Source organism: Acanthochromis polyacanthus, chromosome 3 (assembly GCF_021347895.1).
Source record: "Acanthochromis polyacanthus isolate Apoly-LR-REF ecotype Palm Island chromosome 3, KAUST_Apoly_ChrSc, whole genome shotgun sequence".
In the NCBI taxonomy this organism is placed as follows: domain Eukaryota; kingdom Metazoa; phylum Chordata; class Actinopteri; family Pomacentridae; genus Acanthochromis; species Acanthochromis polyacanthus.
In genome coordinates, this window is record NC_067115.1 from 34,917,243 (window position 1) to 34,939,535 (window position 22,293).

Sequence of the window (22,293 nt, forward strand, 5' to 3'; positions counted from 1 at the left end):
AAATTATAATATAATAGTATTAAATATTAGTCTGTGTAATTCTACTACTGGGTTTTAACCATAACAGTCACTGCACCTTATCTGTCCAGAAACCCGCAGCGCAGCAGGAACTGGGCAGACTTAAACAGCCTGACCAATGGACGCAGTGTCAGGAGTAGCGCCACAAACAACCGGGACGGCAGACTCAACACTGAGTGTGAGATCAACAACCGGTCAGCAGCCAACCTCCGCAGCCTCAACATCCCCTCAGCCATAGGTACACTCATGCACACACTGATGCCTGATGCTAACATCTCTCCTGACTATTCAAAGTTGAGGTGGTTGATAAAATGAAGGGTGTCACATTTAGCACTTCCAGAAACACTGTTTCTGTTTAGACACACCACATCGCAGTGGTGTTGTCTCATTCTGTAGAATTGTGCTTTGTGTGATGACTGGTATTCATGAAGATGCTTTTTAAACTTGGCAATGTTGAACCTGAATTTTTAGGATTTTTTTTGAAGATTTGTACAATTTTTTTCGAAAATATTTATTAGAGTTTTCTTGCTAAATTTGGAGGATTTTTTTTTTAAATAAAACTTTCAAGGGAAACTTTTAAGGAATTATTGGAATTTTCTTCTTGAAGATTTTGCAAATTTTCAGAAATTTGGGGATTTTTTTCTGAATTTTTGGATTTTTTACAGACGAAGAAACAATATCTTTTTGGGTGCCTATAAGTGAAGACAACAGGGGGGTTAAATTTGGTTATTTTACAGATTTATGGTAGCAGATGGTAATTGATTCTAAGTGATAGTCCTATGATTTTGCCCTCCTTTAGAGTGCCAGTACAACAGGGACATTCCTTATAATCAGGTGAAGGACGACGATGAGGAGGAAGATGGTTTGGACAATGATGAAGGGGCACAGGCTGCAGCTCCAGACAGTGAGGCATCAGAGTCTAGTCGGAGGAGCAGCCTTGGGAATGATGCTGGTTTTGCCCAGAAGGTTCATCGCCACACAGCAAAGCAAAAACTCAGGCAGCTGCAGGAACTGGTGGCCATGGTTCAGGTAGGATAGATGACCGAATGCTGCTTGAGATAGTCTAGATGGCTTGATGGAAGGAGGCATTATCAAAGTGTGTTTATGTATGTAGATTCAGAATTCTGACTCTGTCACCCACAATTGGAAGTATTAAAACAAATGCTGGATTAGTTACTAGGTTCAAAATGGTAAAAATTCCTGCTTAGTTCAGTGTGTTTTTAGAACAGCAGAGAAAATAGAAAAAGTGCATGGAATAACATTTAGCTTTAAAGGCAAACCCCTTTGCCTTGCCCAGTTGTTCTGACTGAAATTTGCAATTCAGAATTTCCACAAGTAGGAGCACATAAACATAAATACACTGGTGAATATGGGATCACAGCACATGCAGAACCCAACATCTTGTATGTAATTTTTTATACATACATTATTCCCCTAATAAGTGTGTTTTCATTAAACTTGACACGTTTGGCCACTTATTTACGGAAACAAGAAAAGATGGATGATAAGGAATGATGATGAGGGTTCTGGTGAAGAAACACTGACCCAGTCTTTCTGTATCCAGAGTGATGACACAGATGGAACAACAGCCAATGAGGATGAAGCTTTACACCAACAGCCAAATAATACCAGAACTCCTGTTCCTGGGGCAGTGGGAGCCGGACCTAAACAGAGTCCCAGGGAAATCACCCTCTCTAGCAAGGCCAGGTCTAGTATCTTACATATTTGAAAAGCCTGTCTGATAATCTTGAGTGTTGTTTGTTGCCATCATCTTTACTTACATCAGTACTATTTTATTCTTCTGACAGGGAGAAGCTGTATGAGGAAAAGCTGCGTCAACAGAAGCAGGAACTGAAGCAGCTCCATGAAGAGCGACAAAGGCTTATTGAAATCCAAGGCAAGATCCAGGACCTGCAGTGGGCCTGCCCTGACCTTCAGGTACTTCACTCATTCATATACACCCGCACGTAGAGGCGAGGACGGAGAGAACATGTTCCGAATTTGCTCCAAATGTGCCAATATAGGAGGACTACTGGGCTTTATAAAGTAATGAACTTTTTTTTCTTGTAATTTTTAAAATACTTGTGGATCAAATTCATGCTGATGTTAACATTTACATACACAATAATGCATTCAAATGGTAGACAAAAATTTCTAGAAAGTGTAAAGAAGCTTCAGCAAAGGGAATAGAAGGTAAAAACTGCTCAATAAACGGTCCGTTGTTCATGGGAGCAAGGCTGTTAAACATGATTTTTTTTTTATATCAGAGCAAGTAGAAACTATTAAAATCTTCAGCATGTAGTCTGTGCCCAGCAAAAATTTGTTATTCTATTGTATTTTGCGCCCTAAAGAATCACAGCATTTTGGTTTATTTGAGAGGAAGCAGTGCACACAGTCTTCAAATGATGCATTTTGTGTATGAAGATAATGAGTGTTTCAGCCAATAATCGGTGATGAGTTATAGATGGACGTTATAGAAGTCAGCATTCAAACTGTGTCACATTTGAAACAAGAAAAGCACTCAGAGAGCACAGTACTCCACCAAGGCTGTTCATTCCCCCAGATGGCATTGTCAGAAATGCAGCATTTTTTGTTATTAGTTATTGATGATCAGAAATCATGGCGACATAGAATGTGGTCATTTAATATAGAAGTATCCACAAACAGGAAGACCTTGAGCTGAGCACAGGCGTGTGTTATGCATATGTACGTTACATACAGATACCGAATCGCGTGACCTTAATATGTAGCAGGCAGCAGGAATTGATAGGACTGGGAAACACCCCCACAGTTTAACCAATCGTTCCTTGTATGATTTCCGATAAGTCCGCAGCGGTGGATTTGTAGTAGGATCACAATCATGTGATCATCAGCAGACAGCTGACATATTGTTCACTTGTTGTCACAGTTACTGCACCGCTATCTCGCAATCATACAGAAATTTTTATCAAATCTGTGGATCCAGACTGTAAGCTACATCACTGCCAAAACCTAATGAGGCGGTCTTTGTGTCGTTCCTGACCTTCCCTGAAAATTTTATCCAAATCTGTTTTGAGTAATGTTGTGCACAGTGCACCAGATAAACGTACGCCGATCATCGCATAACTGTGCCGGGTTTCTTAGCGGAGTAATTAACGAAGCAAATACATTAATCCTTTTGAAAACAGGCCAACACACACGTACACAACTCTATTTGAAGCCTTTCAGAGGCATGGACAATTTGCCTCCTATAACAAGGCAGCTGGATGAGCGTGTTTCATCAGGGAATTGTTTTTTTAAATCAATGAAAGTACTGTTCCACATATGTTTGTATCTTTTCTACACCAAGGCTATTTGTTATGTGAATTTTACTTCCATATCTCAGGCAGCTAGCTACAGAAAAGCTGTCAAACATAACGGTTACTAATTACATTAATGTCTTTTTTTAGTTGACTGCTCCATCCCAGGTTTTTTCTAACAGAAGAATTGATGTTAAAAACCTCTATCACATGCATTCCACCTCCATATTTTTTTTTGCTATGGTATCAAAATTAGTATGGAGAATCTGAGAATGTCAATGATAAATTTCACACATTCCTAATCCAATGCAGTTCTGCTGAGAGAACCCCATTCTCTTTATTACAGTACAGTTTACCATGTTGTCGGTTTCTGTTATATTGAGATGTAATAAGATGGTAAAAAACTAACTTCTTATTTCCTGTGGTGTCTTTCCCAGCCATCTGTGTCCAGCACAGTGAGTCAGCAGGGTTTGCTGAGGAAGGTTCCACTTGCAGTTTCCACTCCTATCACTGTTCAGGCTTCTTCATCATCTGGGCCCAAAACTAACTCAGCTGTGCTCAAACCCACTCCTCCTGAAGCAGCTACTTCTTCAGTCACTGACAACGAGGTAACAGATTTGCACATCAAAATCAAAGTTATATTTGTGTTGTTTTCAAATACTCTCCACCTCTGTTTAGCTACAGAACCTCAAGTCACATGTTCAAACAAACTCCGGTCTATTAACCGATTCTCTCTCTGTACTCTCTCCCACAGCTTTGGTCGGAAATGCGTCGACACCAGATTTTGCGGGAAGAACTGCGACAGCGGAGAAAGCACTTAGAGTCCCTGATGGCTGAACACCAGAGACGTAGTGGTCTTTCCGACTCTCCGTGTCGGATTGAAGATCCAGACGGCGTCGCTACAAGCTCACAGCCCGTCAGTAGGGATGAAAGGTAGGAGATGTATTACTCTAGTGGACTGTCTCATCACGGTCCACTTTGGAACACTTCGCTTTCAGGTGATTTTACACATTTTTTAAGTGGGATTGATGGCAGAGCGCTTCTGATTTAGCAGTATGTCCTTGATTAGTGATTATTCATTGTTCCACAGCCAGCCAGCAACATTTTGTACCAATTTAGCCTATTTGTCACCAGAACAATGGCCACCTGGGGGTCCAGTCCCTGCCGCCTTGAGGATGAGGATGAGGGTGATGACGAGGATGAATATCGGTCAGAGATGGGTGCAGAGGAGGAAGAGGAGCAGGAAGAATGTACAGAGAGCAGCTCTGATGATGACATCCACAGCTACAGGAACCAGTGTTCCTACAGTAACAGGAAGAATCAGGGAAGGTCAGTGGCAGAAAACAGACCTGTGTAACTGTCCAGTGCTGATATCTGAAATCTGTTTTTCTGAATGTATTTGCTTCTTTATCTCTCTCCAGCAATCTGAAGCCTCCAGCTGCCTTTTCAGGTGAAGCTAGTGTGCATCTTCATAACATGACTAAGACCAAGCAGCAGTCCAGATGTTTGAACCAGTCTGCAAACCAGCATGGAGGTACACGGCGACAGGAGAACCTGCGCTGGGCCTCAGAGCTCTCCTTTGCTGAGGGCTCATGCCAGTGGCAGGAACAGTTCAGCCAGCTACAGCGACAGTTGGACTTCAGTACCAGCATGTGTCAGACACTCATGCAGGACCAGCAGGTGAGTGCCCACACACTGAACGACCTTCGTGATCACTTTCCATCCAGCATTTGGTTTGGTCCGTATTGCCTTCTCTTATTAAGGAAACACATTCTTTGTACCTCTTCCCTGTTTCCACAGACACTATCATACATGCTGCAGACTCTACTTACAGGCCAGTACAGCATGTTACCCAACAACCTATCATCACCGCAGGTCCACCTGGTCATGCACCAGCTCAACCAGTGCTACACTCAGCTGGCTTGGCAGCAGAACAATGTTCAAAGGTGAAAGCAACAGCTTAAACAAGTATACTCCATTTTGTTTCTTTGTGGTGCATCTTTTTAAATTTTCCACGTGTTGTCACTTTTCTTTCAGACTAAAGCAGGTTCTTAACGACCTCCTTCGCCAGCAGCAGCAGCAGCAACAACAGCAGCCATCTTCCTCTTCAGCAGCAGGTTGGCAGACGCAGAAGAACGACTCCTCCCAGCAATCCAGCTCTGGCCCCTCAGCCTCCCCTGGTGTCTTCCTCCCCCTCTCCTCTACCCTGAATCCTTCAGCCAACAACTTGTCAAGTGCTGCCTTATCCTCATTCCCTCCCAGTATGATATACATATTTATTATTTCTTGATAAAATCACATTTAGAGTTGTGTGCAATAGAAGCAACAGACAAACCAAACATTTCTTAGATTTAAAAAAACTACATATTACTTTTGTTTCTATGTTTAGACCAACTAAAAGCTGTTTGTGGTTATGATGTATCAAAAAGCAAAATTGTTCATTTTGCAAAGCCTCTGACCACCTCAGTGTGACCTCATATATGTCCTTCTATGGGCAAAAATTTTAATAGTGACTATTTGCAATAAAAACATAGGAAAGTTCCACAAATGAGGTATAAAACATGGAAAATGTATTTTATTTATGTACTTAATCTACATAGGCATTGTGCTGTTGCCATTATTGGTACTAGTGCATTTGAATGTGAAGTAACTAATGCATTTAAGCTGACACAGTAGTGCTTTAGTGAAATGTTGAATTTTCATGACTTAATTGCTTTCTGGAACATTAAAACGCGACTTTAAGCTAATTAAGTTTTTTTTTTCTTTCACTCTGAAGGCTTCAACTTGTATCCACTGTTCCCTGCTGCCATGGGTGAGTTTCCTCAAGGAGCAGCAGGTCAGCCGACTCCTGAACATCAGAAGCAGCAGTTAGATCCCAACACTTCAATGAAAACGGAGTACATGAGTTTCCCTCCTCCGCTGCAGCGATCGCCTCTGAATACCACCACAGAAAGAGGGTATGTCTCTCATATTTGCTTGATAATAGTTTTGATTAACATGAATAAATGAATAATATTGTTATTTGTGGATTTGTTTTTCATGTGGCTCCTTTAGCCTGGCTGGCTGTCTTAATACCTCGTACACAAACAATACCGCCCGGCATCACCCGTCTAAAACGGAGCCTCAGGAGTCTCCTCCTTCCTCCCCCACTTTCCTCAACCGCCACTTGCGACCTCAAGACTTTGAGAAGGCATCGCAGGGAAGCTTCAGCAGCATGCCTGACCCCGCTGATCCCACTACCATCACAAAGACTTTTATGGCTGGGCGCAAGGCCTCTGCCCAAGCCAACCTGGCCTCCCGAAGCAAGACTCCCAAAAGCCGACGCAGGAGGAGCAAAGGGCACAGCAAGAACAGTGAAGGTATTAAAATGGAATCAAAACTCCTCTGACAGTCTGAAAATTAAAAAAAAAAAAAAAACATACCAGGCTCCTCAAATGTAATATTTGTGGCATTGCTATTGTATTGCAATGTATTGGTTCATTTTGATGTACTTTTTTGTATTTCCTAGAGAAGTATTAGTAGTGCTCATGTGTTCATCTTTGGTGTCTTCATCAGGCCATGAGAGCGACAGTGTTAGCAGCACTACAGACTTTGCCCAGGAGAGGGCAGCCCTGTCTCATCAGAAGGATCAGAATCGGAGTCTGTTGGACAAGTTTACTCAAGAAAAACTAGACAGCAAGATGAAGCTTGGGAACAAACGCAATGACCTCTCCTCTGGTATGGCTCCTAGTTTACACCCATCCCTTTCCCCTCGTAGCTCTGTGTGTTTTGTTTATTATTCACAGATGTTTGATTCATTTCCCACATTATTTTACAGCAGATTTTCTTTCTATAATTGTAACATCTTTTTGGTAGTTTTCTTTTTTTAAACACATTTTTCATGACCACAGGTTTAATTTTAATTTTGGATTAATTTACTTTGTTGCCACTATTTATCCTACTCACAGCCTATGCTTGGAGAACACCCTTCCTCTCTAACAGAATTGCATGCACAGAAGCACCAGGTAAAGTCACCATGCAACCTTGACCATCATTTGGTTCATATATCATCTAACATTGCAATGCATGAGTTTTTCCTTTTTTGTCTGTTTTTTAACTTAACCTAAACCAAAACTTCCAAATTTGTGTGCAGGCAGAGCCTTTTGCCTCTGAAAACAGCTGCTTTTACTTACATTGTTAGTGCATGTAATATGCAAATATGTGTCCAAAATTCATCTTGCAAAATCTTGAATTTTCAGATGCAAGCAGTGAGTTCTCGCTGTTCGAGGCTCTGAGGGAGACCATCTACTCTGAGGTGGCTACTTTGATATCCCAGAACGAGTCCCGACCCCACTTTCTCATTGAACTTTTCCACGAACTGCAGCTGCTCAACACTGACTACTTGCGCCAAAGGGCACTGTATTCCTTACAAGTAAGTGTAAAAGTTTGTGTAAAGGTTCAACTGCTGCTAAAATCTAGTAAAACTTTTCTTAATGCTGGCCTTGATTACAGGATAATCAGGCTGATTTGTTGTCCTGTGCTCTACCCCTAAAGAGAATATAGGCTGGTCTGACAGGCTGCCTTGATCATTTCAAACCTTCATGTTAAAGAAACTCGAGAGGGTTTGGTACAAATGTGTGTGCTTTCTGAGCAAAACACACCTGTAAAAGACAGTGAGAGACAGAAAGAGGAAAGGGGGAACTTTGAAATGGTACTAATGTGGTTGGTGGGCACTATTGATTGAGAAAACGCGAGTGTCCACCTTCATTCCAGCTTTTTACTCTGCCATGAAACGTGGCAGAATTATGTGATGATCGGCATACGTTTGTCTGTCTATTGTTCCATTTGTGTGCAACATTTCTCTAAAACAGATCAACGGATTTGGATGTAATTTTCAGGGAAGGGCAGAAATGAAACAAAGACTGCCTCAATAGATTTTGGCAGTCATGCGGCTTATAGTCTGTATCCACAGATTTGTTAAAGATTTCTGTATCACTGCAAGATAGCGGCATGGCATCACTGTTACTATGACAACAAGTGAACGCTACAACAGCTGCCTGCTGACGATCACCTGATTGTGATCCTGCTACAAATCCACCGCTGCAGACTTATCGGAACTTATCTGTTGGAAATGATACAAGGAACAACTGATTAAATTGTGGGGGAGTTTCTGAGTCCAATCAGTTCCCGCCCCCTGCTACATATTTGGGTCACACGATTCTGTATCCGTACATAGCATACACATGCCTAACACATGCCTGTGCTCAGTGTTAGGTCATTGTGTTTGTTGGCACATCTGTACTAAATGGCCACATTCTATGTTGCCGGGATTTCTGATCATCAATAACTAATAAACAAATGCTCCCTTTCTGACAGCGCCATATTGGAGAATGAACAGACTTGGAGGAGTACTGCGCTCTCTGAGTGCTTTTCTTGTTTAATCATTAGATTTTGGTTTCTGTATGCTCTAACTATTTTAATCTTTAGAGTATTTGTTATGTTGTGGTTAGTCAATTTTCTTGTTAAATTGTTAACTTTGGAAATAATGTAGCATTGACAGGAATTATTTGAATTTAATGTGTTTTTCTGGATTTATCTAAAGTGTGTCTTCATTAATATGATGTCGTCTGAAGTTGTCAGAAAAATTCCAGCTACAATAATCTCTGAATGGCCTGCGTTACAAATGGAATATTCCCTTTAACACTTCATCTCGTACTTACCACACTCTCTCTCGATATTTCCTACAGGACATACTAACCAGGCACCTGACAGAGAAGAGTGCGGCAGAAGACCAGTTGCCTCCTCTCGGTCCTGTGGTTTGGGCTGCAGGTTCTCAGTCTGAGCTCACCCCCAGCGAGAGTCTGACCACCAGTGATGCAGTAAGAGACACATTATTGTTTCCCAGCATCCCATCCCCACAACCTCTACTCTCATTTAGTGTGACTTTTGGTCTTTATGTTGAAGCGTTTGCTCTGAAGTCTTTGTCTCAATCCTCATTGTCGTCCTTCCCACCTACGCTTTTTTTATGTGCTTCCTTTTCTACGTTTCAATGCATCTTTCATTAGTTTCTCTCTCACCCATGTCTCCTTTCATCCCTCCTCGTCTTGTCTCTTTTCATCCTTCCGTGTCTCTTTATTTTCCGATTTTAATTTTCCCTCCCCCATCTTCATTGTCTTTGAATTTAACTTGACAGCACGGCTTCAGAAGCTTGTCTGTATAAAAAAAATGACCCTCATCTCTCCACGTCTCTTTTGCCAGATCAGACATGTGTTCTTTGTTCTGCTCCAAGGTCCCCAGAGTTGTGCTAATTGGGAGCCAGGCCTTTTGTCTGTCTAAATAATGCCTTTGTTCAAGAATGATGGGTGAAATGTCTAATTTTCCATGTTAGGAGAATGACAAGGGAAGCCACGGTTGGTTACGGCTGCTTAACAACTGGATCTGCGTTGAATCATCTATTCTCTTACAATCAGGACTGCCGGGGGCGAATGTAAGATGTTTGTGTGTGCGCCTCAGACTGGATTGCTGATCTTTTTCAGGAGGTGGTGGAGAAGAACTTGAGGCTGTCACAGGGCATGATGAAGACCAGGGATGATGAAGAATCTGTGGACAATGACAGCACCATGTCAACGTCATCCAACCTGGAACCTTTTGCTAATGATGACCTGGGTATGGTTCTCTGTGTATTAACCATTTAATTTTGAACAACAAGGGGTTAAAGCTTCTAAAACGTAACCTATCTAGAAAAGCTTTGTTCACACTCCAGTATACAACTGAAATGCTTCGCTTTTTGCCTTTTCTCTACACCAAATGTGGTACCTTTTCCTACTTTTTTTCAGCAGGGCTCTTCAGGGCTTGTCTTGGTAAACGAGCCAGTTTATACCTCAGGATCAATACCACATGTCCAAAGTAAAAATATTACCTTTCAGAAGAAGCAATAGAAAGTAATGACTCTCAGATTTGTGGAACTTTGGTATTATAGATTAAGAGTGAGGCCATCATACAGTGTTTGATCCTGTAGTGTAAACCTGGCTCCATGGGCATTAATATCCATTACACTCTTCCCTTTTCTCTCGCTTCAGTGGTTTTGAACTTTTCGTTTCCCATTTGTGTCTCCTTGCTCTCCTTTCTGTGCTGCTCTGACAGGCAACACGGTGATTCATTTAGACAAAGCTCTGGCCAGGATTAGGGAGTATGAGCGCATGAAGCTTAAAGCTGAGTTTAACCCCTGCAACACCAGCACTGCAGGCGCGGGCTGCTCTGAGGTCTCAAATGCTGAACGTCCTTCTGCTAACCCTGCTGAACCAGTGGAAGGTACCCAATCACATGACCTTTCCCGTGTGCAAACACCTGTAGCACAATTGTGGTCTTTCGTTAGGCTGTTTAAAAAGACTGAATAGATTTCTGTACACAGTGACCGTGTTGCTTATGTGTGAGCAGGTGCAGCTGGGGATGTGCACTGCCCTCAGATTGACACCCAGCAGCTGGATCGCCAGATCAAAGCCATCATGACAGAAGTCATTCCCTTCCTCAAGGTAGGATGACCAACATAGGGAGCTTTATAGTGGATTGTAGGTCGCTGTGTGTCAGCTGACAATGTTTTTTAAAGTACACAATTTCTGTATGCTTGAATTGAACTAGGGCTGCAGCTATTGATTGTTTTAGTAATCAAGTATTCTATCGATTATTGTGATGATTAATCGACTCAAGTAATCGGATTCTGGACTTGGCTTGCTTGTTACAGCATCAGAAGTGGAAGTGAGCACGCTGTGCAACAGAAAATAACACAGACGGACATCTGCGGTGTATTGTACATATATAGTATAGTACAGGAGTATTGTACATGTATAGTGTAGTACAGGTGTATTGTACATATATAGTATAGTACAGGAGTATTGTACATATATAGTGTAGTACAGGAGTATTGTACATATATAGTATAGTACAGGAGTATTGTACATATATAGTGTAGTACAGGAGTATTGTACATATATAGTATAGTACAGGAGTATTGTACATGTATAGTATAGTACAGGTGTATTGTACATATATAGTGTAGTACAGGGGGAGTCTTTTAGTTTTTGTTGAACCTACTCACACAAATACAGCCTGACTGTCAAACTGTCTTCGTAGTTATGCCATATGCTGTAAACACGAGAAAAGCTGCACCAGTTAAAATGGAAGCGTCCCGTTAAATGTTATTTATTTAGGTCCTGGTCTATATCAGAAGACGTCTGTGTCCAGACTTGGACAGTAGTCCACCATTTAGTGACCTGCGGTCTAGTATGTAGTGGATTTAACGAAGCCTCGATTCAGAGAATTTTACCTCCAGGATTTTTAGTAATCGAATTACCTGAATAACTCTAGGAATTGCTTCAGCCCTAAATTGAACTATTAAATAAAAAGTGGCTGCAATGGCTTGAAATTCAACATGAATATTAATGATTTTTTTACCTTTAAAATTCTACACTGAAATGAGGTTGTGTTTTGCAGGATGCAGCAGAGTGAATGTGAACTTATGGAAAGAGTTAAAGATTGATTTAACTCCTTTCATTACGATTAAAAAAGGAATTAAATCAATCTTTATTGTTCTTTTCTTTTTTTGTAGGAAAATATGGATGAAGTTTGTTCCCTTCAGCTGCTGACGTCTGTGCGGCGCATGGTCCTCACTCTCACCCAGCAAAATGATGAGAGCAAAGAGTTTGTGCACTTTTTCCACAGACAGCTGGGGGGCATACTGCAGGTACGACCAATGCCAGGTTCCTGAAATACTGCATGTACATTTCTATGCATAAAAATCGCCTCTCTGTTATTCCACTGTGTCTTTTCGGTCCAGGACTCTCTCAGTAAATTTGTGGGCCGCACACTCAAGGACTGTGGGGAAGACCTTCTCGTGGAGATTTCAGAAATCCTCTTCAATGAGCTGGCCTTCTTCAGGCTCATGCAGGATTTGGACAGCAGCAGCAGCAGCATGGCTTTGGCAGCCAAACACAAAAATAAAAGGAGGGCTGAGCAGCCAAGTAAAGCCAAATACACTCTCAAGGTTAGTTCATTGTTTTGCCACTTTTTGCCTTTGTAGTACATTTATTTAAACGAGACCAACTGGAATTTTGTATTAATTAATTCTTCCAATTAGGAGAATGCAGCAAGTGGTGGTGATAAAGCTGTTTCTCCAGCATACACAGATGAAGACAAAGTAGGTCATTTTAATACTGATAATTAAATCATCCATACCAGGTACTACACCTTTAAACTGTGTTACATTTACGTCTCCCGTTTACTTCCAGGACCAAGGTGAGACTGAGAAAGAAGGTGCTTCAACTCTCCAGGAACTTTACCTACAGACAGAGATGAAGAACAACAGGAGCAGTGAAGCTTCAGAGGCTGAAGAAGAGGATGAGGATGAAGGTGATGGACAGGGAGTGCCTTTGTCAATCAGTAAGTGGAAATTGTAAAAAAATAAATAACTAAAGGAGGCTGCATGAATAGCGTTTATGCAGCAGTTAATGTCAGACAAAAAGCAGTAAAACATATTTTGTTATGCCCTCCATTTACTTTAATGACAGCAGCACTCAAGCTGTGTCGACTCCACAAAGTGATGTTCAAAGTGATGAGAAAATGTTCCAAAGAGCTTCTTACGATGTCAAGAATGTTTGGCATTCTACGTCTTTAAGTGCCCTTTAGCTAACTGAAATAAAACCGCACTTCAGAAAAATGACTGAAATGATATTGTGTACTTACAGAATGGACTAAAACATAAATATACAGGAAATGTCTTTTAGTTTTCATTTTTGTCAGTTTGGTCAAATTTGTCAGAAAGCATGAGAACACATCAAGTGCCTGTTCATCCAGACTGGGATGTTTATAGGACAAATCAGTTGTCTTCAGAAAGCGTTGTAAAACCTGTTCTGAACTCTAACAAATGCTCCCCATATTTTAATAGTATTTAAAAAATCCTAACATTTTAATAAATAATACCTAACTGAAAGTCAGCATCTATCATCTATACACCGCTTTATCACCATTGGGGTCGCGGAGGAGCTGGAGTCTATCCCAGCTGACTTAGGGTGAAATCAGGGGGCACATTGGACAGGTCTACATATACAGACAAACAGTCACACCTATGGACAATTTGAGTCACCAATTAACCTCAGCGTATTTTTGGACTGTGGGAGGAAGCTGAAGAAGCCAGAGAAAACCCATCATGCACGGGGAGAACATGCAAACTGTGCAGAAAGATCCTCGAAATGCCGGGATACCAGGGATCTTCTTGCTGCAAGGCGACAGTGCTAACCCCCGATCTACTGTGCAGTCCTAAAACAAAAATTTTAAACAAAATAATAACTAATGAAAACTACAAAACTGTCAGGCGCCCAGATAGCCCAGCTGGTTGAGCGGGCGACCCATAAACAGGCTGTAATCCCGACACAGCAGTCATCGGTTCGTCTTCTACCCACGTTTCCTGTCTCTGTCCACTGTCCTATACAGTAAAGCCAAAAAGGCCAAAAATGTAGCTTTCAAAATAAAAAAAAATCCAAAACTATGATCACTCTGTTGATAATAGGAAAACCACTTAAATATTCCTGCCGCTAGGTTTCACTGTGGCTTTAACACGCTGCAGTATCATTCTCTCTCCTGTCTGTTTCTGTTACTGCCTCAAATCTTTAACTGGATTTTTTTTTTTTTTTTTGTAAATAACACATCCATTGTAAAATACCGGTATGACTCCAAGCATTTGGCCACGCTTTCCCTCTTGAGAGGCGATTTAGAGGCACTACTCTTCCTCTGAGGCCACCACTAGACGGCCTTCTTTTGACAGGACTTTTGCTGATTTCTGCTTTTTGCTGACCGCCCCCTTAGAAACCTTCAGTCCAGCCATGATTTGACACCAAGAAAGCCCCTGTGATTAGAATAAAAATCTGACTTCTGACACGTCTTTCACTTTGTCCCGATGCCACATTTTCCCACTATTACAGTGCTACTCAGTAAGCAGTATTAGCCAGACAGTCTTAGCCATATTTAGAGTAGTAATAATAAGAACTGTTTGTGTAGCAAATTTCAAAACATACAGTTACAAAGTGCTAGTATAAAACAGTAAAAATAATAATAAAAAAACAGTACCATCCCACAAAAACACTGTGAAATCATAGAAATAAAAGCAGCAGTTAAGAAAAGGCCAAACGGCAAAAACGAGTTTTAAGAAGAGATTTTAACGAGGACACTAAGTTTGACATTCCCAGCTTGGGGGATTTATGAACCATCAGAAGGGTCCTGCCGGTGGATCCATGAGGAATTAGCGTTTCCTGGATGTAGGCAGGAGCCTTTTAAAAACAAGCAGTGCAGTCTTAAAAGGCCTAATCCAAGATACAAGACTGGCTAAGACTGAACTGTCTCTTTCTTAACACCAAAAAAGCTGTGAAGCATTTTACTGAAAACTCTGACTGTGTGAGGCTCACCAAGCGGCCAGTGACACAAAGCAGAGCCTCTGTTTTTTGGTGGGAAAGAACTGGAGATAGTAGCTCACTTCATGTGCCTTGGGGCTGTGTTGGACTCCAACCTCAATTTAAAAAAAAAAATGCATCAAAAAGGTTACCAGTATATTAAAATTTTACTTTGAAAATTTTAAACAAATTTGGCTTTTCATTAAAACAGAAACCACTAAATGCTACCTCCACTGCATGATCCTGTCTCACATCGAGTACTGCTTCTCAACCTGGTCATTTGCTAGCATCACTGCTCTAAAACCTATTGAACCGCTTTATAAAAAAAGCCGTCAAGGTGTTTGACAAAAAGCCACAGTCATCCCATCATTGTGCAATCTTAAAGAAGTATCGATTCCTAAGCCTTGAGGTTTTCAAATCATTCAAAAGTGTTTGCTTAATAAAAAAGTCTGTGAATGGGATGGCCCCACTGCCCCCAGGGGATTTGATCCAAAGGAGAAATGGTATTACTAATACATGGTCAGCCACCAGGGATGATTGTGAAGTAAAATTGAGAAAGTCCTCCTTTGCACAGAATGCCTTAATTATTAAAAATGTTGTCCAAACTAGAATACTTTATCTACAGCTGTCTGAGAAAGCTCCACCTTTGTTAGTTTTTAGGGACAGTACAAAGAAAATCAGGCATTTTAACTGTAAGTACTTCATGACAGGCTCTGCCTAGAAAGCACTTTACTAAAGAATAGCACTTTGGGGGGGGTTTACCCATCCAGAATTCATTTAGCATCATTGTCTTTGTTTTACTATCTCTTACGTCTGTAATTCTGTATGTCTTTCTCTTTTGTTCAGGACAACGGATGGAAATTAGCACCTGTGCTAAATCCGGCTTATTTACTGTACCCTTGTGCAAACTTTATGAGATTGTATGCTCATTAATATGCACTGTCCTGTCCAAATAAATAAATAAATAAAATAAAATCAATTGTAAAACTCCCAGGTAGCCAGTGAAGGGCAGCATGTAATGTGGTCTCTGTTCTGTTAACGGCCTGGCGGCAGCATTTCAGGTTAATTGCTGAATCTGTGAACAAAAGCTGCAAGTCGATTTCTCAAAGAAGCCTCTAATGAGTAAATGAAACCGACCACTTGGTCTGCACCACATCTGATCTAGAAATAGTACTTAATCTTAAACATGTCTAAGAATTTCTTCGGTTTCTAAATCCTCAAACTTTCTAATTATTTCCTGGTTTACATGAAACTATGACAGAGTTTCAGTGTTCTCTCTGACTTTAGTATCTAATTAGGCCTGAGCCCCTGGCCAGCCCAGGGCGAAGGGCCTATTGTTTATGCAACACAGACAACGACTAGCTGTGCGCTCGACCACGGACATTCAGACACTCAAATACACAAAAAAGACAAGTCGAGCGCACAGCGCTCAACCACTGAGGAGGGCCGACATTTCCACACACACACACACACACACACACACACACACACACACACACACACACACACACACACACAAAAACACACACTCTCACATACGAAAATGACTTGTCGAGCGCTGTGCGCTTGACCACAGACATTCACACTCTCAAACACCTCACAGACGCGTCGGGCTTGTCGAGACCTTTCCGAAAATATATATGTGGGCGAAATACGGGCAAAAAAAAAAATCACATATTGTTTTTGCAAAAAAATTTCTTTCTTTTTTCTTTTTCTTCTTCTGCTCTTTAAACTGGAATTTGACCCCTAAACATGCTCGAAAACTCACCAAATTTTGCACAAAATTCAGTTCCAGCGAAAAAAATTTCTTAATATGTGTTTCAATATTGGGACTTAAAAATTGGCTCTACAGCGCCACCTGCAAAAATCAAAATGCATTGCGTCAATGGGAGGGGGTCCGACATCAACTTTGACGTACAGCCACCAAATTCGGTACACTCATGGGTTTTGTTGGGACAAACAAAAAATATTGTTATGACCCCGCCCTCAGACCAACAGAAAGGCAGCTATTTGGGATTTAAATTTTTAAAATGTGGAGTCAGCGTTTTCCAGGACTTTTGTACAAAATGTTCGTTTTGATCGCGCGCTTCTCCAAATGAGCTGAAATTTGGTGGACACCATCTACACAAGTAGACAATTAAAAGTTATCCGATTCGTAAAATTTTATTTCACCGTTTCCGCGTGGCAACGCCACAAAGTTGATGTCAAATTTTTCCGTTTTTTGCGGGTGATAAATGGCTGCCATTTGCACATAACGACTCCAATCCAAACCAAATTTTAAACACTTATTGACCCTTCCTACCTGGACACATTGACAGTGAAATTTTGACAATCGGCATTACAGCGCCCCCTACAGAATCAAAATAAAATCTGTATGGGGAGTAAAATTATTAGTTTGTCAAAAATGAATGAAATTTGGGTGACTATTTCTTCATGTGGTCCCGATCAAAAAAGCAAATGGTAACTGTGTTGTAATTTTAACGGTGTTGCCGTGACGACGGCTGAAGTTCCCCATGTTATTCTATGGGCCCAAGTGAAAAATCTCCCATTATATTAAATTTACCTGTTACCATGGAAACGTCCCAAATTTGATATATAAATTCTGACACATATGCAGGTCAAAAACGTCAATGGTATCCATGCAGTATTTGGACAGTGTTGCCGTGGCGATGGCCTACATGTCACATATTGTCATAATGCAGCAATGAATGAGCATGGCTCCTGTTTGCTGCTGTTTGCACATTTGTAAATATTTTGGTGAAATTTTGATGTACGCTCGCCAGAAAAAAACGGGGCCGGTCAGGTCGGTGGCCGGCGAGGGCCTTTTGACGCCACTTCCGGCTTTAATTATTCTTGTTTCTTTTCAGGTCTTTCCAAAGCAGAGACTCAGGCCCTGACAAACTACGGCAGTGGAGAGGACGAGAACGAGGAGGAGGAAATAGAAGAGTTTGAAGCTGGACCTGTAGATGTCCAAACATCGTTGCAGGCTTCTGCTGACGGACAGACGGAGCAGGAGGTCAGAGCCACAGCCAGCCACAGAGATGTTTGTCCATGCAGCGGTCTTAGCTTACATTATTGAACACCTTCTTCTCAGTCTGACTCACATAATTGGGTTTTGCTGCAGGGGACAACAGCTGGTGAAAGCCTGGAGATACAAACTGACCAGAGGAGTCCACAGAATAACGATGGTGAGGCCTTCTGGATATTTTTAATGAGAAACTTCCAACAATCCGACGGCTTATTTGTCTCTAATCTTTTGTTCCAAATGTCTTTGTTTTACAGAAACCAGCAAGTCAGTTGGAGCTGTGGATGCCACAGTAGAGGAGCCCAGTAGGGTGGAGTGCCAGAGCCCCGAGGAAGAGGACGGTAAAGTCGGGGAAGCTGCTGCCTTAGACGAAAACTCTGCTGCCTGCCACGATCAGGACGTCCCCAAGGAGCCGACAGCCAGTAGCAGCCCCGACACCGACTCACCCGTCATGATCTGCGTAGATGTAAGTGTGAAGGTTCATTGTTAAGATGGCAGCGTGTTTAGTGACAGGAAATGTGAGCTTTAGAACAGTGGTCTCCAACCACCGGGCCACAGAGAGAATAAAATCCGTTTATTTTATTTCTGGCCTAGTCTGCAGAGTTTTTTATTTTAAAAAATGACTACATCGTCTTCCCATCACTTCCGTCTGTGCCTGTTTCTCGCACTTGATGTTCAATGAACCCGTCAATCTGCCAAAATTAATGAAAGACAAACATCTCTGGAGAGCTTCTTTTCAAAGAGAAGAGACTCAGTGCTGGCACAGAAGAAACTACGAGTAAATAAATATTTAGGAATAATGAGTCATTTTATTTGTTTAGGACTACAAATACAGTACTACAAGACTCGTTAAAAAAAAAAAAAGACCTTGACTACTTTGCCAAGGAACGCAGTGGAGTTATGTGACAATTGGTGTAAGTTTGTTTGTTAGCAACAATACTCAAAAATGGAATAATAGTGGAATGAAATTTTCAGGGAAGGTCAGAAATGACACAAGGACCACCTGATTAGATTTTGGCAGTGATGTGGCTTATAGTCTAGATCAGGGGTCGGCAACCTTTAACACTCAAAGAGCCATTTCGACCCGTTTCCCACAGAAAAGAAAACACCGGGAGCCGCAAAATCCTTTTGGCATTTAAAATGAAGACAACACTGCATATATCGCTTTTTTTTTACTTCTATGCCCTTGTTAATCAGTCCTGATTAATTAATTACAAAGCCTCTAATTAGATTCATTTTTTAAATTGTGTCCTTCCACTAATATTTATCTGACCTGGTTAATGTCATTTTTGCTCCTGGACCTCAAATGTTACATAATGTTAGCTGGAAATCAATATTTTGCGAATGTCTATTTGACTTGTAAAATCTATTTATCTATTTATCTTAAGCTAATAACTTTTCTCCGGTAAGTCGCTGCCCTGTTTTCCAAGACGTCACTCCTCTGACTCTCTGATCTGCTGCCGTGTTCTTGCGTGTAACGTGTATTACCCTACCATGAGTACTTTTGACTCAAAGACAAGACGTGTCTTTCTTGGAGTGGAGCTTTAATATACAGGCTTGCCATTCTTGAGTACAAAACGATGTGAAACTACAGGCGTTGCTTCTCCATCTCCTCCGCATCAACCTTGCGCTCTCATGTCCCAGCCAGGGGAAAACCCCAGCAGCACATCCGGTGAAGTGACACGTCAAAATAAGAGTGGTAATTTCACAATAAAACTCTCTATATTAAAATGCATTGAAACGCGCCTGAAAGGCAGAACAATTTATTTTCCAAAGTTACAGAGAGCCACAACAGAGGGCTGAAAGAGCCGCATGCGGCTCCGGAGCCGCGGGTTGCCGACCCCTGGTCTAGATACACGGATAAGGTTAAAGATTTCTGTATCATTGCGAGATACCAGCACAGAGTCACTGTAACCATGACAACAAGTGAACACTATGTCAGCTGCCTGCTGAAGATCACATGATTGTGATCCTACTACAAATCAACCGCTGCAGACATATCAGGACTGATCCATCAGAAATGATACAAGCAACAGTTGATTAAATTGTGGGGGTGTTTCTGAGTCCCATCAATTCCTGTTGTCCGCTACATATTTAGGTCACGCATATTAGTATCCATACATAACATACACATGCATAACACACACCTGTGCTCAGCACAAGGTCATTTTCTATTAAAGATTTCATCCGTCAGAAGTTGTACAATGACGGAGCAGCCTTGGAGTGCTGCTCTCTCTGAGTGCCTTTCTTGTTTTTTTGTGTGCGCGATGACCGGTCCGTAGAACATTGTCTCGCTTGAATTGAGTTCGTGGCGCAAAAAAAGGTTGGAGACCGCTGCTTTGGAATGTGTTTGTGTGCTTTACGTCTACAGACATGTGCGTGTAGTGACACAAGATACAGATTTTTATATCCATCCATTCTCTATACACCACTAAATCCTCATCAGGGCCGCGGGGGGCTGGAGTCCATCCCAGCAGATTCAGGGAACAGCCTGGGCAGGTCACCAGTCTGTCACAGAGCTACATATAGAGACAAACAATCACACTTGCATTCACACCTTCAGACAATTTAGAATCACCAGTTAACCTCAGCATATTTTTGGACTGTGGGAGGAAGCCGGAGAACCCGGAGAAAAGCCACACATGTACAGGTAGAATATGCAAACTCCATGCAGAAAGATCCCAGGCTGAGACACAAACCAGGGATCTTCTAGCTGCAAGGCGACAATGCTAACCACTACGACACTGTGTGGCCCTGGTTTTTATATAGTTTATTTATTTTGCTTTGCCTTATCTATGCTCTATGGCGCTGATACAACAGTTCCTCTGTATGTCCTGGATATGTAGAGAAGCTGACAAAAGGTGCTGCATTATCAGGATATTTGTGCTCATCTTATTTATGCTGAGTTCAAACATTTTATCAATGCTGTTCACACAGGAGGTGGGATCGGGCAACACGAGCCAAAAGTCAGACGAGGAAGATTTTGTGAAGGTGGACGACTTACCGCTGCAGCTCACAGTCATGTGTGAGGTGTGTAACAGCCGACAAATGAACAAGTAGCGTCTGTGTTTTTGTTCGTTTTTTTTCCTGCCGGAGTAATGTGTAGTTAGAACAGGCATTTTGAACAACCTAGAAAGGGAAGACGCTGTGCCAGATCCCTGTGAAAAGACATTTTTTCTAATAATACGCTGTGTGCTGCAACACCAGGAGGAGCTTCAGAAGAGGATTGTGGAGGAGCAGCAGAATAACAACCTGTCTGTAGAGATCCTCAACGGGAACACCGAATTGCTGACGGGGCTGGTGGGGAACGCTCAGGCGCTGAAGGAACCAGGTACAGATTACAATCCTTGACATCTACACAAACAAAAGCGTAATCTTAACTGACAAGCAGCCCTTACAAAGGCAGAGCCGCCGTCTCTTGTTCCCATGTCTACATCCATGCAGGCCTAAACAGCCAGTCTGTCTGCGCAGAAACAAATAGCTCGGCTTTGTCGGAGTAAATGGTGTGCTTTGTTTTCTTTTTCAGAAACCGTCGGTGCTCAGAATGTGTAACGGATTATACGGCCGTCCCGAAGTCGGCTGTTTTTAGCGACGCTGTACTTACACCCGGAATCTGTTCTGGATGTTCGATTGTTTATCTGTTAGTTTAAAAGGAGCAAAGTTTCATAATATTAGTCGCAAATAAGCTCTGTGTGACTCTATCCTTCACACACAACAGATTCCACACATAATCAACACTTTTAGTTCCTTTTATTCCTGAATGTTCAGTGTGATTTCTGAATAATCGGGGGGGGGTTATCTATGCTGCTGATCATACAGTTAAGCCTCTGTTTGAATCTGTAGAGCACCGAAACTCTTGTTCAGATCCGCCTTAGTTGCTTTTTCTTCTTGGTTCTGGGATCAGCTTCACGAGTTATTTCTTGTTTTATTTGTCTTGACCTGGCCTTCTTGTTGTACAGCTCATCTTTTCTGCAGTTGATTCTTAATTACAGTAGGATAAAATGAATGAGTTCATCTAATCGCTTTCCTGCTTGAACACTTTCCTCTCCACCAGACGTAGCTTTTATCCCTTCAGACATATCTTTATATATGGTTTTGTTCTGTTAATGGTTAGTCTTCCATGATTTTCATGTAATTAAAATGTTGACTACACTAATGACTTTTAATTAATAAAATGCTTTCAAATGTGACAGTTACATCGTCTCACTAATGGTTTACTTTTCCAGTGTGTTATCTAAAATTCTACATTACAGCTAAATGTTTCTACTGCTGAGAGGAGATCTGACACCATCAGTTGACAGGAAAGAGATTTTTTTTTCGGTTATTAGTTTGTCATTTTTGCTCATAATGACCCAATCATCACTAGCTCTTTGTCCTGTAGGAGAGTAGACTGAATTAATTCCAGTGACATTTTATTGACCAAACAATAAATCAGTTAATTGAGAAAATATCAGATTAATCTCTCATAAAAACAGTCATTACTTACAGCTCTGCTTAGGATACTCCAAGTTCTAAATACAGCTCTCTCCGATGGCAAGTTAGATTAGAAAACCAC

The 22,293-nt window shown here is 41.5% G+C and overlaps 1 protein-coding gene across 6 annotated transcripts in view; it reads left to right on the forward strand.

Annotated features, from left to right (window-relative positions):
- Nucleotides 1-21,934, forward strand: part of pcm1 (pericentriolar material 1) — a 31,040-nt gene extending 9,106 nt beyond the window's left edge. For 5 of the 6 annotated variants that reach the window (XM_022205765.2, XM_051945741.1, XM_051945738.1 and 2 more), the window contains exons 12-40: nt 90-256; nt 818-1,047; nt 1,583-1,725; nt 1,827-1,956; nt 3,734-3,904; nt 4,051-4,229; nt 4,431-4,625; nt 4,718-4,976; nt 5,097-5,242; nt 5,334-5,557; nt 6,073-6,253; nt 6,351-6,655; nt 6,852-7,013; nt 7,244-7,300; nt 7,535-7,707; nt 9,023-9,154; nt 9,812-9,941; nt 10,419-10,586; nt 10,713-10,807; nt 11,881-12,015; nt 12,109-12,315; nt 12,409-12,468; nt 12,560-12,710; nt 17,581-17,729; nt 17,838-17,901; nt 17,996-18,204; nt 20,676-20,768; nt 20,946-21,069; nt 21,265-21,934. In XM_022205765.2, coding sequence (XP_022061457.2) covers nt 90-256; nt 818-1,047; nt 1,583-1,725; nt 1,827-1,956; nt 3,734-3,904; nt 4,051-4,229; nt 4,431-4,625; nt 4,718-4,976; nt 5,097-5,242; nt 5,334-5,557; nt 6,073-6,253; nt 6,351-6,655; nt 6,852-7,013; nt 7,244-7,300; nt 7,535-7,707; nt 9,023-9,154; nt 9,812-9,941; nt 10,419-10,586; nt 10,713-10,807; nt 11,881-12,015; nt 12,109-12,315; nt 12,409-12,468; nt 12,560-12,710; nt 17,581-17,729; nt 17,838-17,901; nt 17,996-18,204; nt 20,676-20,768; nt 20,946-21,069; nt 21,265-21,290 — 4,465 coding nt within the window. In that variant the 3' untranslated portion in view covers nt 21,291-21,934. The remainder of the gene's footprint in view (nt 1-89; nt 257-817; nt 1,048-1,582; nt 1,726-1,826; nt 1,957-3,733; nt 3,905-4,050; nt 4,230-4,430; nt 4,626-4,717; nt 4,977-5,096; nt 5,243-5,333; nt 5,558-6,072; nt 6,254-6,350; nt 6,656-6,851; nt 7,014-7,243; nt 7,301-7,534; nt 7,708-9,022; nt 9,155-9,811; nt 9,942-10,418; nt 10,587-10,712; nt 10,808-11,880; nt 12,016-12,108; nt 12,316-12,408; nt 12,469-12,559; nt 12,711-17,580; nt 17,730-17,837; nt 17,902-17,995; nt 18,205-20,675; nt 20,769-20,945; nt 21,070-21,264) is intronic. The other variant, XM_022205766.2, reaches the window with a different exon arrangement.
- Nucleotides 21,935-22,293: the final 359 nt, after the last annotated feature.